Here is a 19,563-nt window from a genome sequence, read left to right on the forward strand (position 1 = left end):
ATAAATAATCAGTGCTGCCTTTCGAAGGCTTTCACGTTACGCGCCTGTAATCCACTCATACCATTTCCTGCGCATGCGCTGCGTAGACAGAGCGAGTGTGAGAGGGAGAGGAAGAATACTTTTCAAGTTATTGAATCGTTATACCACAGTCTAGTATATACAATCACGAAGCACAATACATAGTAAATATGCATCCAGAGATAGTTGCTAACTACTAGGATCGCTAATATCGCCTCATTACAGACAATGCGAAACAGTACCTGCACAGTCTATTGTTCCTAGCATCCTCACAACTCAAGCTTCGTGACTGTATATAATAGACTGTGGTTATGCTACACTTCGCGACATGTGGGACTGTCGTAACAATTGGCAATAAATACTGTTCGTGAAGCGTAAAAAATGTGTATTAATTAATATAATAATTAATGTTATGTAAATTAATGTGTTTGAATTCTACGTTATGTTATTATATAATGTGTACATGTTCATTAATATGAGGTATAAAACAAGCACAGTAGTACATTATGCAACGAGCCTATAATGATAGTAATTAAGAAGCGAGTATGGATGTTTATGAAACGAGCGCAAGCGAGTTTCATAATTTTCATATGAGCTTCTTAATTACCATTATAGGCGAGTTTCATACGACTTTTTATGCTCGACCATATTTCTAACTTGAAATTATTCAGATGTATACATTTTATTTGTATCTGACAAGATCGGAAGTGACCTTGTTCTAGGTCGTGAATTGTGAGATGTGCGCAGACGCGAAAGTATTGATTTTTTCCGAGGAACAATAATGTCATTGACCTTGATGTAATCCCGTTAAACTTGGTATAACCTTGATTATTGAATTCGACATTGAAAAACGAGATGACAAATTGAATTTATTTGAATATTATTTACAATTAACGCTAATTATTATAGTAACAGAACATAACCTTCTGCGACAGTATTGGATTTCCAGCCTCCGTGACTTTTCGCTAATTTTCTTTCGATTGCATATCCGAGAATAATCGATACTTGCGATTTTATAACGGTACAAAGCTGACTTGTCATTGGCTGAACACCTGTAAGCTGAGTTGTCATTGGCTGAAAACACCTGTACTTTAAAGAGTAGGTGTACTTTAATGACATGCATTAAAGGACTGCTACCAGGTGCATAATTACTACATTTCGGCATGATCGAGCATAAAATATATAATACACTAAAAATGTCATTAACCTGTACTTATTGTTTAACGACTGCCTGAAATACTGGCTACTGTACTATTGCAGGGTCCTGGATGAACATTATCATAAAAACATGCAAAACACAAACATTTTCTACACCCAGGGCACTTTAGGAAGCTGTAATTATTGCATTCGCACTTTTTCTTTAGAATGCCTGGAGGAAAACGCACTTCTCGCACATTCGTAAACACATAATTTCTTTCCTGTGTAAGTTTTGAGGCATACCACGCATATTGAAGCACATGATTGAACACAGGGGCAGACAGCTGGTCATGAATTAGAGAATGAATTGTAATGACATCTTCCCTCGATGTCATTTGCCGTTTTTGTTGCAAGAAGTGCAGTTCTGGAGACGAAAAATGAAATGTTTAATTTGCCTGTAAAAATAAACATCGAAAGGCTGACACACTGGAGTATATTTAGGTGGAATAACTTTCAGAGTGCGAGTTGGCATATTATCCTCATTCACAAACCGTTGATCATACATTGCTCCATTAGTTTGCTCTCCCCAGGAATCAATCAGAGGAGACATTTGTTTGTCCCTACACAAGGTTTGAAAACGGTATCAAGATACTGCTCGAACAAACTAGAGGTCAGTTTGCCAGATGTAGAGCACACGACTGCCATATTTTTGCATTTTGTCCCAAGAGCATTAACAGCAACGTTAACTTTCGGACTGAATTTACCTCCAGGTTTTTGCAGACACATAAATACTTTATGCAGTAAATTACCAGCTGCAGTAATGGAATACTGTTCTGTATATGAATAACTTCAGTTACTTCTCCAATTGCAACTAGCACATTTTTTCTCCCGTGTTCGTTAATGTTCTTTTTATGTCACTTCTATATGAGCAACCGGTCTGGTCCGTATTGATAACATTTTTATCAAAATTGGGAATCAAAGCGGTTGTTTACTTCTGGAACTGATCCGTAGATTTGCGTATTTCTTCCATAGATTAGAATTCCTTGGAGGAAACGAGTCACTTTGCGTTGTCGGATATAGTGATGTTTTTAAACATAATGGCCCAACTACTGGCAGTAAATTCGAAATTAAATGACACATGTTGATTTGCAGCAGCTAGTCCCCATTCTTGCAATGTCCTACTTGTTACCTCTTCATTTCTACAAATCAATCATACAGTCAACTGTTCATCATGTTTATTTTGTCGCATCGAGTCCCTCCTGTTTGTACAGGGACATCATTTTATTTTTACTAACATTTTTAATATTAGCTTGCCTATACCTCTGACTCAACGCCGTTTGCTACTCCTTCCTCGACTGGAGTTCGATGCTACTGACGTAATATACAAACAAATCACTTTACTAGGTATAGGAGGGAAGAAAAGTAGTTCATCCATTTACGTAAACTAGGATATATTGCGCTTTTGAGTTTGATAATTTTCATTAGGTTTTTGTTTAATCAAAGTACAGTACAGTATTAACAATGAGTGTTTTTACTCACAAACTGAGCTGTCTATGTGGACGTATTCATTATGCAGTATATATTATACTGCCTACAGCACATTAGCGTACAATTTAGAGAATGAAGTTAAATTTAAAAATAATCATAATATGGATATTTAAACACATTTTTTAAAATGGTGGCCGTTCATTTCGATACAGGCTTCAGTTCTAATGTGCATATTATCGCACTATAGACTATTGTACCTAATCCCAATTACCAGTTTCGTTCTTCGTGCTAGTAACTCATGTTGAAATAATTCTGTACCTACTCTATAAAAGAGTACCTTACGCACTGTAAATTCAATCTTCACTTCTGCCCGATCCGAAAAGATAAAATTACTGAGACATACTATCTACTGTCCGTCCAAGTGGTTATGTCGTAGGGTCGTAGAAATGGAGGTAATTACGTGACAGTTAATTATTTAACGAGGCCCTTTTATTTAAGTTATTTTAAACAGTTGTGTGATATTACGTAGACGTCCAATTCCTAACCGAAATTAATGTTTTCAGAAGAGAGCTAAGACAGCCCAGCCACTAGCTGGCGAATAAAACTCGTGGGGGAAACCGGTATACGACGTATGCAAATGGACGACAGTACCTGTGCGAAAATGATTCAATATTGAAAGCTCTTTCGTCACTGGAAAACGCGAACATATTTTTGGAACGTACTGTTTACTATGACCTTAAGGCTACTATATGCGGTCTTGGATCTTTGGAGGACGGTTGAACTTCATTAGTAGAAGGGGTGGGAGTGAAGTACATTAAAAAACTCAGGTACAATAAAAATTGAAGTAAAAATAAAATGATGTCTCTGTATTTCCTGCTCCCATATGCTTAAAAGCCCTTTCTGCTTTAATGCTGCAAACCCCTGATGCTGCAGTGTGGTCAGGCTCCAATTAGGATACGATGAAAGAGTAATGGAACGGAGAAAAATTCTCTCCGGCGCCGGGATTTGAACCCGGGTTTTCAGCTCTACGTGCTGATGCTTTATCCACTAAGCCACACCGGATACCACCCCGGCGTCGAACAGAATCGTCTCACATTAAGCTCCAAGTCTTGGGTTCCCTCTAGTGGCCGCCCTCTGTACTACGTCATAGATGTCTATGAACGTAGGACCGAAGTCCACACATGTGCTGAGGTGCACTCGTTATGAGTGACTAGTTGGCCGGGATCCGACGGAATAAGCGCCGTCTTAAATCACGATTTGCGCATATCATATATATTATTTTAATGTACCGAAGTACATATGATATTTCCATGCAGATATATTGCATCATCATACGATGAAAGAGTAATGGAACGGAGAAAAAAATTCTCTCCGGCGCTTATTCCGTCGGATCCCGGCCAACTAGTCACTCATAACGAGTGCACCTCAGCACATGTGTGGACTTCGGTCCTTCGTTCATAGACATCTATGACGTAGTACAGAGGGCGGCCACTAGAGGGAACCCAAGAGTTGGAGCTTAATGTGAGACGATTCTGTTCGACGCCGGGGTGGATCCGGTGTGGCTTAGTGGATAAAGCATCAGCACGTAGAGCTGAAAACCCGGGTTCAAATCCCGGCGCCGGAGAGAATTTTTCTCCGTTCCATTACTCTTTCATCGCATGATTACGCAGAATATCTGCATGGAAATATCATATTGATATTGATATTGATATTGATATTTATTTGTCATTCAACTTTACAATTCACAGTTATGGTGGACCTTCACATTTCTGTTTTTCGATCCACCATCCCTTTAATACATATAACTCTTTTCTATTAAGGTATTCTTTGCCGAGAATTTCTAGATTGCTTTCTAATGTTCTATTATGACTGAATTGCTATATGTCCTTCCCCCTCTATCCTCTTCTATTCTCTCCCTCCTACCTAGACTGTTTCCCTTCCATTCCTAAATTTCCTATTTTATTACCCCTATCCATATATTTATTTCGATAATACTCCTACAGTTATAGTACCCCTGCTACTACTCCCAATCCAAAACATTGAAAAACATCAAATATCTAATTCACTTAAATTACACTTCCAATTTCTCTCTCATTCCACTTCACATTTGTTCAGATATCATTGTATTCATTGTTTGATAATTTATCTTATTACACTCTTACCCTATCTTCTTACACTAACACTTTCTTCTCTGTTCCTTTTCTTACACTTTTGCCACCCCTAACTTTTCAGCACTCACTTTTTAGCACTCTTCTTCTTCGCTATAACCTCTACAACGCCCTATCTATTCAGTCCTCACAATCACTAATATCTGGTAGTCGCTTCATTCCTACACTCGTTCTTCTCATGTCTTCTCTTGCATTTCCTCCATTAGTCTTGTCTATGCTCCTGACCTCAGACACTACCAGTTGTTTCCCTAATCCTTCGTCCGCAGTGTTTTATATCTGCCTCACGTTATGTTTTCCTCCTTGGTTTATTCTGGTCAGCTGTTTCGTACTCAAAGTAGACGTCAGGTATCGTCATTGTCCATCTCTCGGGAAATATCATATGTACTTCGGTACATTAAAATAATATATATCCAATTAGGATGTTCTTTGGTCATATTCACCAATTTCATTTTCACATCAAGGGAAAGATGTTCATATTTTGGTTGTTTACCCGGGCTAGACTGGGAGTCGGAGAGGTTGCTTTCCCCTGAAAGAGTGGAAATTTCATCAGACATGACGTATTATTCCTCTAATTCACTCGTCGAAGGTTCTGCGAAGGAGTGAACTTCACTTTCGTGGAACAGTTCTTCAGTTTCATTACACCTGAAGTCGAGAGTTTCCATAAACATTTTAATAACTACCTCTTCGATCATTTGTGAGCGAATAGTTATTTCTGCATTAGTTGGAGTCTCAATAATCCCCATGCTTAAGAGTCGATCTAAAAATAGAGGTTGAAATATTATAAGCAGAGTGCATAATTATTAATAGTATTTTAATATACTCGTACTAGAACGATAGGGGTTTCATTTATTTTATTCATTGAATATAAATAAATAAGGCTGGTTGAGTGGAAGAGAAGGCCTTATGGCCTTAACTCTGCCAGCGAAAATAAAACATTATTATTATTATTATTATTATTATTATTATTATTATTATAAGGAATGAGTTGTTATTTTATTTGTAGCGTCATGTACTTATTTTACAATATTACAAAATAGAATTAACGTACGTTTACCTTGAAAATATCGGACTGCTCCTGTTGCATCTTTTCTTTCTTGATCAGACAGACTGACTCTGAAGTTTGCGCTGTCAGCTAAAGGCTGGTTCACAATAAACCGGAAACTAGAATCGGAACGAAAACGAAAACGGTAAAATTGTTAAAATGTGTACATTTAAATGTGAGCATTCACAATTAACGAAAAGCTTGCCGGAGCCCGGGATCTGGAACGGAGAGTTGGCCAAGTTTTAACTTTGGCGTTCACGTTTCCGATCACAGCCCACTAGTTTCATTCTATTGCCATCTAAAAGATATTTTGTCGTCGTATATTTTGTAGCAAGAAGACCGTGACATAACCTATACATTATTTTGTTCTGTGCTGTGCCTCAGGGAGCAAGTTTTATTTGATGAGATTCTAATATTGAGTGTTGAGGAAAGTCCTCACGTTTACCGTAAGCGGCGCGCCTCGTATAAAGATGAGAAAATGAAGAATACGTGGTTTTCAATAGCTGCATCTTTGAACACCGATCGTAAGTGAATCATATTTTATTACTGTATTGGTTGTATTACACACTACATATTCATGCTTCAGTTCAGTAACTACTGTTGTGTTCATTTTTGTTCTATTACAAAAGTTTCTTCTCTAATTATTTTACGTTATGGTAGATTTAAAATAGGCTGTGATAATAAAGATGCATGGGCATATTTATAGTACCGTACCTAATGAAATGTTTCAGTTGAAATTTCGAAGTTGGTTAAGCTGTGTTTATGTTGGCTGCCTTGTACTCATGAGAGAACGTCATTGGTCAATTATACACAAATAACATCAGAATGCGTAATATCGACTTTACATATCGTTATTGACATGCATATCGATATGCATAGCAGTGGCGTAGCGTCTATGTAAGCTAATAAGCTCAGCTTCCCCAGTTAATAATAATTTCATAATAAACCTGCAGTTTATGAACAAAATTATTTATTAATTTTAATAGAGTTTATATTTATGCGTTAAATATTGTGTTGCGGCAGCTCAGGATGATTTGTGATGCAGCAGTAAACAAGAAGCCTGCACACACCAGCTTCCAAGCAGACTGGTTTCTTTCACTCATTCTTCTGTGTAACCCACCCCGCAGATTTTCCATCCCTTTCTAACTAAACTACCCTGGTCGCAAGGCACGGAAGAAGCTAGCTTTTACATTGAAAGTTTCCGAATTATCCCTTTCGTGAGTTGTGTTCAGTTGAAGTGTTAGTGTGCATTGCGGCTGATATAATAAATAATGAGCGAAATAACAGTTCCTGACACCAATTTACTTGGATTTTTAGGACAATTCTGTTATCAAGACTGACTTACGAACAGAAGTGCGATTTAAAAAACAAATGACCGTGTCTATTTGTTAGAGATATGTATAAACCATGAAATCATATTTACTACGTACCATTTGAGGTCATGCCTTATTGGTGTTACTTACGAGGTTCCAACCAATCTTCGGACTGCTGACTTGACATTGACTACTATTTATTTTAAGACTATATTTTTGTAATACGTTTTCTCATATGTACATGAAAGACAACTTGAGTTGGCTTCCCCTGCTCAAAATTTCATGCTACGCCACTGATGCATAGTCGTCTACGTTCTCGGTTTATTGTGAATCAAAAATTGTCATATTCACGTCCTCTGCTTCTCGTTTTCATCCTGGTTCTCGTTCCCGGTTTATTGTGAACCAGCCTTAACATCTTGTCCCGTGTATAGATGGTCCGGTAATTGGATTGCTGTCCATTATAATATTTTCTTCTGTATAGCCTACTGTATTTTAAGACGAACACCGGCACACAAACACACCATACAAAATTCAAAAGGAGGTAGGAAGTGAAAGATAACCATTTTCCTGCATACCGTACACTATATACATTGTACGGCGCTAAACACGAGGAAGCATAAACAAGTGTCGTGCAGCGAATAGGCTGTTCGGTGTAGATTCTGCGTGCATAACTGTCCTAACATGCACTGCTTGGTATGACACATCAAGCGTTTATAGTTTTCATTTTTTTTTCAGATTACATGCGTCTAGGAAAAAACCTCAAGAGGCAAAACATACGCTATTTTACATATTCTTTTCTTATACAAAATCTAAAATAGCCAGAACGAAGGAGTATGCGACTGTGAGGAAATTAAATAAATAAATAAATAAATAAATAAATAAATAAATAAATAAATAAATAAATAAATAAATGAATGATCGAACGAATAAATGAATGAATGAATAAATAAATAAATAAATAATATATATTTTTTTTGTTGGTCGAATGGGGGCCTATGGGAGAGAAGGCCGAAGCACTGGTATTTTTATTTTCAATGTACTTCCACCTCAAACATTCCCTGTTCGATCTGTGACATCGGTCTGACAATGGCTAGTTGTTAGTTTAAATAATTAATGAGGAATTAAGAAACAGAGCGAAGAAAGTTGAACGCTGGCAACTTAGAGATTTTTCGGAATGAAAATAGGCTCAAATATATTGCGTTTATTATCGAAAACGATGTTGCTGCATACTAAAATTTTTGCCCTCAAACAGGGAACAAGAATTTCTTAAGGTTAAAAAATAAATACGGTAGTTAACAATAATTTTACTGGTAGTAAATTTAGTAACCATCATTGATGAATTGGAAAAGCGAATAAGGACTAGAAGGGAACATCAAAGGGGGAATATAGAAGAGTTGAAATCTTTTCCGGATAGCGTACTTGTAAGTGGCAACATTTCAACGAAAGTGTCATTCGAACTGCGATTTTTTTGCTAATACTAACGATGATTTATACGGTAATGCAGGAATAAACAAGGAACTGGACAAGGGAGCGGGAACAGTGCACTAAGCCATAAGGAATAATTGTAAGAACTGACCCCAATAAACTGTGTTAAGGATCTTTGTTTTATATAATCAATGTTTTCGTGGGTAGAGGGTAAGGAGATTGAGGGTGGAGTAAGCTCCCAATTTCATGGGGAATAAAACAATAAAGTGTATGCCTAGGTCTTATTTATTCTCTGTCAGCACTTCAAATACCTGTGACACCTTTCACCCATCCGCGGAAATACGATACATCAGAATAAACACCGGGTTCCCCTCGACGTGCACATCCCACTCCCAAGGACACGATGCCCACGAGTTTCCCGTTCACTGCGAGGGGTCCTCCAGAGTCTCCCTGAAACAGAAACATGCGAGTCAGTTTGCACTTGATCTATTATTTTTTTGTTATTTATTTATTTTTATTTGTTGTAATATTTTAGAATTCTTACTGTTAGATAAGCACATTCTAGGAGACATTAATGGGATATAACAGGCTACAGCAGGAAAATCTTGTGCTGTGAGACACAGATTATAACAGATGAGATACGGAGGAGCTGACCATAACAGAGAACAAGGTTTACATGTGATGCTACGCATTACAGCAGCTATAGACGGAGAAATAACTGAAACAAAAGGCATTCGACACTTACGGCCATTTTACGCTCTTCCAGCCAGTTGGCTGATTTTGTATGAAATGTATCCTCATTTAGAATGCGATTATTATTTTGAATCTGTACTATTAAAATATAGTCTTGCAAAAGCGGGGGAGGGGAGAACTTCATTGGGAGAAAGTTTATGAAAAAACATAGGTCTAGCTTGAAGTTTGTGTTGAGTGATATTCGTAATTTAGTCGATTAATTACTTCAGTTTAATGGACAACAGTATGAGTAATTTGATAAGTTGATTAATAAGAATTTTGCAAACAAATTTTTATTTGTCGAAAGCCTATTGCAACTGAAGAAAAGCTAGCTCTGCTGTTAATTTAAAGACAGTTTGAGTAATAGTTTAATAATTTGCCAAATTCAATAATAAAGCATTACGGTATAACTTAAAAAATTCTGTGAACACATCCGATTGCCACATACAGTAGAAACTGTAGCCTACTCGATTTGCTCACAGATCAGGAGAAACGTATGCATCCAGGATTGTTATTTGTGTCAGGAGCCGTATGGTATATAGAAACATAGAACTTGCAGAATAGGGATATCCTGAACTAGCACCAACAGAAAGCGCGCGTGTAATTTAAGGGATGCGCTTTGCGTGTGCATTTGTTTTCCAATATATAAACATTGAGGATTTACGTAGTATATTAAATATTCTTAAAAGCAACTCGAAATGTCAACATTTTTGTTGTGTTACTATGTGTAAAAACCAGGGAAAGCTTTTTGCCTTCAATCAGGTCCCGAAAGATTCTAAATATATGCTTTCAATCTTAAAAAAAATATATAACTAATTAAATTGCACCTATTAAACAAAAAGAACTACGGTACTTCAAACAGTTTCATTTTGGAAGAGTGCAAAGAAGAAAAGTTAATAAAAACATATACAACCTCGACACCAAGCTATGTTGCCTTAGATTGTATGCAGTACTTGTAGGAGTTCCCGAAGTTTACGAATGCATTTTACAATGAAACGATATTTGGCCTGCAGTAAACTCTCGATGAACTGGAATGTTTATTATCTCGGACGATCCGCAGTGAAAAAAAATATATAAGCCTATAAATAATAGAGTCTATGTAGCCCCTAACTATTGGAACCATGTTTTAACTTCAAATTTTCAAAATCATCATACATAGTATTCTAAACTGTATGTCCTTAACCTACAAAACGCACGAATAATCATGATACTACTGCGATCATATTATAACATTCTATTAAAAATTGCATTTGATCTTCCTGCAATTAGAGAAAAAAGTAAGAGAATTGAAGCCCGATAGTCATTTCCCTATTAAAAAAAAGACATTGGTGGCTGCATATCCTGCGTACGGTACCTAGTTACAATACTTATGGTTAAAGAGGCAATATCCACCTTCGACAAAGATCCTTCCTTTTTTTTATTCGTGCATCTCGTTCTCAAAGTTCTCGTTTAGGTTCATGAACATTCAATTTACTAGTGTCTATATTCTGCATACTGAAGATTTCCCATCCATCTCTTAAGGGGAATAGCTTAGTATTATAGAAGTTTACGCTATTATTTATTGTATTATGAGGTAAGAAAATACTTAATTATATTAAATTATAGCTACTAGGTTACACAAAATAATATAAATATAATTTTGACACGCACATAAAACCAACAAGCGGGAGAACGTAATGAACTGTAGCATATGACATAATATAGCCCTGTGCCGCATGGAACGCTCCTGCCATCTAACGGTAAAACTTCGCATAAGATATCTCTATACTGTACTGCTTTGTACTGCTTCGCCTATGTACCTTGATTAATGGAGTACAGTCTTAGAAAAACGTTTGTCGTACAGGTACTTTGTAAGTCCTAGAAAGGAGGCAGTGCGCATGATCAGACATACAACGAAACAAAAGTAATTTTATTACCTCAACTAGTCCTTCTCTTGTGAACCAGTCGCTCGTCCTCTGATCATGCGCATTACCTCTTTTCTGGGACTTACAAACTATCTGTGCAAAGAAACTTTTTTCTAAGAATGTTCGCTTAGCCTTAATGTGTAAAACCACACTAGTTTGCACTGTTTCGTATTTTTTACCTGATTATCAGTATACTCTTAGCCTTATCACATAAAAATACTGGGGTTGTAAAAAAAACTATTTCAAGATAGGTAGAACAGACATTTTATTGAACTTGTACGCAAAATGCCATTGCATCCCTTCAGTGCAATCACCAGCGAGGTTCTGCACCTTTCACAGTTCGGGATCGAACCTTACCCTCCTTAATCATCATCCTCCATATAACCCTATCCTTTGCGGCTGATATCCACCGTCTGGTTTTAAGGAACGTGTTGGCATTCTTTGCCACTGCATCAATCCAGCGATCCCTGGGTCTTCCAATGGGCCTTCTGCCTTCGATTTTACTGAATAGTGTTTTCTTGAGTATTCGATTGTCTCCCATCCTAATTATGTGTCCTGCCCATTGTAGTCTTTGTAGTCGGATGGTAGTGGGTAAGTCCTTTTATATAGGCTATATAATCCATTATTATATCGTATTCTCCAAATTCCATTATCTTGAAATGGGCCATAAATTCTCTTTAAGATTTTTGTTTCGAAAATTTTGATTATATTGGCGGCTCGTTTATTCAGATTCCAGTTTCACTGCTATATGTTATTACTGGCTTAATCATAACTTTATATAATGTGATTTTAGATTTTTCAGTGGATATCTCTTGTCACCGTCATACATTGGAAACGCTGAAAATCACTGCTTCACAGTTTAAAAGCGTGATACTTCCCGAAGGATTGAGACCTGTAGTGTTTCAGAAGTATTACTTGAACGTAAATTGAAACAGACTTTGGACGAAAGAAACCTGGTCGTTGTCTGAATTCTAAAAAAATTGAATTCACCGTTTATTTCCTTGAAAATATCTCAGTATATTTTCCGCTTTATCCCAGCAGTTCCCTTTAATGTAAATTACGGAAGAGTAAAGTTCCACATATAGGCTAATTCAATGGGTTATTTATGAAAGGGCCTAAGTCGCTAATCTTGCGAAAACGAGTTTTTAATGTAATGTTGCTCTTTGGGTGTAGATACATCGATTTAGATATGAACAGGACTAAGTTTAACATTCTAATGCTTAGTAGAATTTTTGATACAATTTTTATTTCAGCCTTAATTTTAAAATTTCGGCCTGTAAGAAGTTTTTCTTAAATTGCTAACAATTTAGTATTCAAGATTTAGGCCCTTTCATAAATAACCCATTCAATTAGGATACAGCGCTGTTCACTGACAGTGTTGTAGAGGTGATGACTTGGCTATTACCTGACAGGTGTCTTTCCCATCATCCATAGTGCACATTTGGCCATCGTGACTGTAAACTTGGTGACCCTTATTTTGGTAAATCTTCTTGCACTTATCGGTGCTCAGAATCGACAGCGAAACCTGCTGCAACACTTCCGGTAATTTCCCACCTTCCTATGAACATACCATAGAGAACATTGTTATTATTACCCCACACCTACTATATTATAATAGTACATTATGCAACGAGCCTATAATGATAGTAATTAAGAAGCGAGTATGGATATTTATGAAATGAGCGCAAGCGAGTTTCATAATTTTCATACGAGCTTCTTAATTACCATTATAGGCGAGTTTCATACGACTTTTTATGCTCGACCATATTTCTAACTTGAAATTATTCAGATGTATACATTTTATTTGTATCTGACAAGATCGGAAGTGACCTTGTTCTAGGTCGTGAATTGTGAGATGTGCGCAGACGCGAAAGTATTGATTTTTTCCGAGGAACAATAATGTCATTGACCTTGTGTAATCCCGTTAAACTTGGTATAACCTTGATTATTGAATTCAACATTGAAAAACGAGATGACAAATTGAATTTATTTGAATATTATTTACAATTAACGCTAATTATTATAGTAACAGAACATAACCTTCTGCGACAGTATTGGATTTCCAGCCTCCGTGACTTTTCGCTAATTCTCTTTCGATTCCATATCCGAGAATAATCGATACTTGCGGTTTTATAACGGTACAAAGCTGACTTGTTATTGGCTGAACACTTGTAAGCTGAGTTGTCATTGGCTGAAAACACCTGTACTTTAAAGAGTAGGTGTACTTTAATGACATTCATTAAAGGACTGCTACCAGGTGTATAATTACTACATTTCGGCATTGTCGAGCATAGAGAATGTTTAAAACATACACGGCAAATTTTCAAGGTTCGATTCCACACACGTAGAGGATCGAAAAAATATTATATAAAAATGGGTCCGGAAATTGATAATTATTGAGATGTCAGATAGCAAAATATTTTGTTTACATACAGGAGAATCAGCGGTCAAAATAAAACTTCAGCAGCAGTTCAGAAACAATATGTAGATGTGCAGAATCATTTTAAAACATTTACTCATCCATCTTGCGACAGCATGTGGCATCTAACAGAACCTTGTCCATAGTACAATAACGGTGAGCCCATGCCTACCTATTTAGTGTTTAAACTACTACAATATTCCATCTACGAGTACTAACAGATTCCGATCAGCGCCACGACAAAGCTACATATTATACTGTACTAAATTAATCTTATGTCATTAATTTGCAGCACTATTATTATTTTAGTATATGATATCTCAATAATTATCAATTTTCGTACCATGTTTACGTAACATTTTTTAATCGTCTACATATATGGAAACCAACCCTGAAGTTTTCCGTGTTCTATTTAACTTCCTGTATGTAAAGTAACTATAGTAATCAGGATGGAATAGGTCGTAGAGGATTGAGTTTGAGAGAAAAACCAAGCCGGCGAGCCATTGTTCTGTTGCCTTTAACAGATCCTTGGTGACTCGACAAGCAGCAAAGCAGATTGGAGTGCTGCTGATATTGGTATTGTTAGGTCGTGTATTTCCTAAAACAGAGTCACTTCCGTTGCAAGAACACATGGCGATGTAGTACTTGTATTCTTTCGTAGCCATGATAGAAATATCAGTTACACTCAGTCTACATCAGCGGTGGCGAAAATGTAATCGTGCGCCGAGCCACTGTGTAACCTGCAACGTGCATAGCACCTATGGAGGGAGGCGGACACCCGAAGGGGAAGTGAAGCAACTCTCTGACTTATTAACGGATTTTCATTTTCCTTACGTCAAGCACTTAAATATAATTTTATACAGTACAAGGCTACAAACTAATGTTTAGTACGTGTAACGAAGAAAGAAATGAACTATAAATTATAAATATCACAACCTAAAATTAACTGTCTTCAGAATGTCTCTGCGACAAAGTTTAAAAATCAGGAATTATGTCACTTACTGGCGGTCGTAGTTGATCATGAAGGTATTTGTCTGTCAGTTGTGATCTAAATTTGGTTTTTACTATTTTAATTGTTGAAAATAATTTTTCACAAACGTAAGTTGTAGCGAACATGGCTTCAACAGAGCAAGCGAAAGAACGAAGCTTCGGATATTTATTTTTTGGCAAAGATTTGAAAGTTCAACATTTGTCAAGTCCTTACATCTAGCTTTCATTTGACACCACATAGTAAATCAGTGAGTTCAAATTGAAGAGCTAACCGCATTATTCGTACATCTGCTGAAAAAGGGTCGACGTACAGAGATGATGATGATGATTATGATGATGATGATGATAACAGTAACACTTAACCTTTTAATGTTTCGTCAGTAACATGTAGTATAATGCCGTTTTATGTTATACAACCGTTTTCCTCGTAATATTACCACAGTCTACTACATACAGTCACGAAGCTTGAGTTTTGAGGGTGCTAGAAACAATAGACTGTGACGGTACTATTTTGCATTGCTTGTAATGAGGCGATATTAGCGATCCTAATGTTTGCATATTTACTATGTATTGAGCTTCGCGACTGTATATACTAGACTGTGATATTACTTGTGAACAAATCATACATTTAATATTCTCATCATATTGACAGCAAAAAAATGCGTCCTCTCCCTCCCATCCTACTTGGAACTTTCGTACATGGTTTCGAGAGAGACATATGCCACTCGCAGGTCAGAGACAAATACAAATGGAACGGAGTTGACTCCAGTGAGTGAGAGGGTGGGGTTTGGCGGAGGTTAGAAGCAAGCGAAATGCACAGCTATCACTGCGAGCCACAGTGTCTCGCGAGTCACGTTCTTGCCACGGCTGGTCTACATCAATTCACCTACATCACACAAGTTTACAAAGAGAGGTAGATATTGTGCAGTAAAAGTAAGCAATATGCAAAGTTTGATAAAGGTACTGTTACAAGAGCTTAGCTCTTATTTTCAGTTGTCATTGCTCATTAGTCGTTTGCTTTGTTAAATACCAAAATAATTATTGACAACATTATAATTTGTCTGAATTTGAAATCATTATAATGCTTCCAAAATTTTAAATACTGCAAGGCTTTGCTAACCAGTTAATTAAGAAATAATGTCCCGCTTTGTAATAACGAGAAATATTTAACGACATGCAATACTGTGTACCTATATGTATTAAGGATTTGCTTGAGTGATACCAGTAGTTAATTATATGTTGAAAACACAGGGAATACATTAGTTATTAATTTGTTTATTTTCTTTTTTTTGTTGAGAAAATTCCACAAACGTTGGTGAAACCGACTTTAAAACTTTCAGTAGACGCGAGGAATATTTGGTCTTGTATGTAAGGGTTAATACGAGAAATATAACTTTTGATGTCACTTTGTACCAGATTTTAATAAACACAGGAAAATATAGGTTTGAAACGAATTGAACAAAGAGCACAATAAAGGTACACAAGTAATCATTAGTTAAGAAATCTTACTGTTAAGATAAAATTTGCTCGGAAAATTGTTTAAGATGATGAAATACTGTGTTACATACATCCAAAAAATGAAGAAATAGAGAAGAAAATTACGAGCGTGAAGCGCATACCTAAAAATGTCTAGGAATGTAATCGGAGAAGTATCATATGTCTAGTTGAAAAAGAAGTTGAAATCCATCCCGAAAGACAGATAGACAAGAATGAAATGTAGGCAAATTATTTGTTTTTTTTTAATTGGTTTATTTTACGACGCTTTGATCTGTAGTAATCTAGTGTCTGAATGAGATCAAAGTGATAATGCCAGCGAAATAAGTCATGTATCCGGCACCGAAAGTTACCCAGCATTTGCTCTTAATGTGTTGAGGGGAAAATTCAGGAAGAAACCTCAACCAGGTAACTTGTCTCAACCAGGATTTGAACCCAGGTCCGCTCGTTTCACGATCAGACATGATAACCGTTACTCTACAGCGTTGGACAAATAAATTTGATTTTAAAATCATGTGTATAGTGTAAATTGTTTTTAATTACTGCAGTAATATTAATAGAAAATATAACCTGTGAATTTGAACCCGTGTATAAAATTTCTGTTTTGTACAAACAGAGAATGAATCCGTAGAGCATGTGACTTCTTTTAATTACCTAGGTTGCAATCTATCTTACTTACAAATCCACCAATGTAGAAAAAAAAATTACAAAATCTCCATAAGCTTATTGGAACGACGAGACGAAATGTAATGAGAAAGGTCAGACCAGACACAACTTTAAATCTTTATAAAAATTTGTCATTCCAACATTACCGTGTGGATCTGAATCACGGACATTCGTAACCATACAAAAAACTATAAATAAAAATGTTATGAACATGTAAACCGAATGTCATATCAACGTATTTCATACAGAATGCTTAACTACAAACCAGCTACAAGGAGAAACGTTGGCCTTTCCACATATTTTATGCATTGTGGCCGGGCTTTCACTTAAAACAACATACGATCACAACGATAATGTCTACACATACATGCCAGAAGCGTGACTTGAACAAATGTCTCCGACTTCCACACATTGTTAAAGATGCATTCATTAGGCATAGGCCTAATAAAACCTGAATTTTAAAATTGGATATCCAATAATAATTGAAGCATTCTATGGAGCAAGAACTTAACTACAAAATGTTGAATTTCAGATACAGAGCTCCAAACATTTTAGATCTCGTAACAGCATTGCACAGAACGACATTCAAAATGCTTGTAGAGGATGCTGTATTTGTTGTAGGGAAATAATATTTTGCCAGGACGGAAATGTGTTATTAAGGATTCAATATATGCTGGACACGGGAAATCGACATAACGGACGTTAAATTATTATTCCAGAGAACGTCTCATTTGCAGTTATTATTTGTTTCGTGTACAGACCTCAATCCTACCCCATCCAGTAGCAACTCCCATAGTCCCTTCCGCTACTGGTGAGCTCTGCATAGGTATCGGTTGCACGCTCTTGCTGTAACGGAAGGGCGGGTCCACCTGCAAGTAAAATACTCACATCATTTTTGTATTTTAATGCGGGGGAAGATGTGGACGACAGACCTTGAATGTCATAACCAGAAGCTCGAAGTTTGGCAAAATGTTTTTTTTTTATCAGTTGCAGGTACTGAGCTTTTGTTATTAAAGGAAAAACTATTTTCATGTCGTTCTCAGCATTTCATGAGTTTCTTATTTTGCCTTTTTAGCCAGTTTTAACGAAATTGCCTTTTCCTTATAAAATCGTGTTTCAAAAATACTTAAAAAAGGCATAATTAAAACGACCGATGTGATTATGATTATATGTTTTTCTGTGAAAAAAGAAGACAGACTTTTTTTGGTAGAAAATATTTTTTAACTTGGATAATTAACGATGCTGTATCAATTACTAGGTTATTTAGCATCGACGGAATTGGTAATAGCGAGATGGTATTTCGCGAAATGAGGCCCATGATTCGATATAGATTACCTGACATCTGGTGTGTGGATAAGCTTCAGGGCTTCTACCGCGTTGTCTTGGTGTTAGTGGCTGACGTTTCGACCGCTGTGTTGTGGTCATCTTCAGAGCAGTTGTTGGATAAGGAAATAGTCTGCCAGTTCGTATATATATATATATATATATATATATATATATATATATATATAGTAGTCTCGATGACTACAACTGCTCTGAAGATGACCACAACACAGCGGTCGAAACGTCAGCCACTAACACCAAGACAACGCGGTAGAAGCCCTGAAGCTTATCCACACGCCATGTACACCAGCCGCGGAAGCCTATGCGAACACTTACCTGACATTTGTCTTACGGTTGGGGAAAACTCAGAAAAAACGCAAAGAGGTAATCAACCCAAGCGGGAATCGAACCCGCTCTCGAGAGCAATTCCTGATCGGCAGGCAACCGCCTTAGCCGATAGAGCTACGCCTTTGTTGCTTTGTACAGATTTTTTTTTATTTCCAATTTTAACTATAGTCCCTAATTTCCGGCAGCCAATCACGTTGCAGGCCGGCTACATTTAAACGTATGCGTCTTGTGATTCGTTGATCAAGATGTTAAGCATTTCCAAAGGCTGGATAAATACTTATATATAATCGCCCGCCATTTTGGCTCTGTCGTTGGCGTTCGCAAAAAGCACACGAGGACGTTATTTACCGCTCAATTATTTGCTGAATTACAGTTCGTTTGATTTATTATCATAGGAGCTACGACATGATAATGTTTAACGTTGTGGCAAATAGATCCCTCGTCTGGTAGCTTGGCAACGAAAGAACAAAAATGGCGAACGATACTACCTACCTAGACTTTATAGAGCCTGACTTCCTTAGACGTAAGCAAAGAGGAGTAGTCACGCCGGGAATAACAGCGTCGCGACTATAAAAGTTACATTCTTACACACTCGTCACAACAATTGTTACATATCACACGACTTGTAGCAACTTGATTCTTTACAGTTCAATTTTGAATCCTAATGTACAGTCTTAAAGAGTTTACAAGAATGACGTGATTTGTAACAATGTTGTGATAAATGTGTAAGAAAAATATACTTTTGCAGTTAAAAATTAAAAAAAAGAAATCTATATTCTGAATAGTTCAGGAAAATGCAGCGTAAGTGATTCAACTCCTCGTGAATCGTCCGGTATATTTAGAAAAGATCTTAAAAGAAGTAACTGACCTTGATGAGGGCGACGTCATTTTGATAGTTTTTTACGTTGTAATGGTCATAAATAACATCTTTCACCAGGTGCACAGTACCGCCCTTTGAGGTGTAGGTCGAGCCCGCGCGCAGTGACAGATCTTCTAAAGGTATTCTGCAGAAAACACAAACACAACCTTATCACATGACGAAATGACTCCGGATAGGTTATGTCTTAAGTATTTAGTTTTCTTCTGCTATTGTAAT

The 19,563-nt window shown here is 36.8% G+C and overlaps 1 protein-coding gene across 2 annotated transcripts in view; it reads right to left on the minus strand.

The window, feature by feature from the left end:
• Positions 1 to 8,858: 8,858 nt before the first annotated feature.
• Positions 8,859 to 19,563, minus strand: part of LOC138715005 (trypsin delta-like) — a 29,405-nt gene continuing 18,700 nt past the window's right edge. Inside the window, exons 5-8 of one of the 2 annotated variants that reach the window (XM_069847379.1) lie at positions 19,336 to 19,471; positions 17,558 to 17,665; positions 12,633 to 12,785; positions 8,859 to 9,041 (exon numbers count right to left, since the gene is read on the minus strand). In XM_069847379.1, coding sequence (XP_069703480.1) covers positions 8,895 to 9,041; positions 12,633 to 12,785; positions 17,558 to 17,665; positions 19,336 to 19,471 — 544 coding nt within the window. In that variant the 3' untranslated portion in view covers positions 8,859 to 8,894. The remainder of the gene's footprint in view (positions 9,042 to 12,632; positions 12,786 to 17,557; positions 17,666 to 19,335; positions 19,472 to 19,563) is intronic. The other variant, XM_069847380.1, reaches the window with a different exon arrangement.

Source organism: Periplaneta americana, chromosome 15 (assembly GCF_040183065.1).
Source record: "Periplaneta americana isolate PAMFEO1 chromosome 15, P.americana_PAMFEO1_priV1, whole genome shotgun sequence".
Taxonomy (NCBI): domain Eukaryota; kingdom Metazoa; phylum Arthropoda; class Insecta; order Blattodea; family Blattidae; genus Periplaneta; species Periplaneta americana.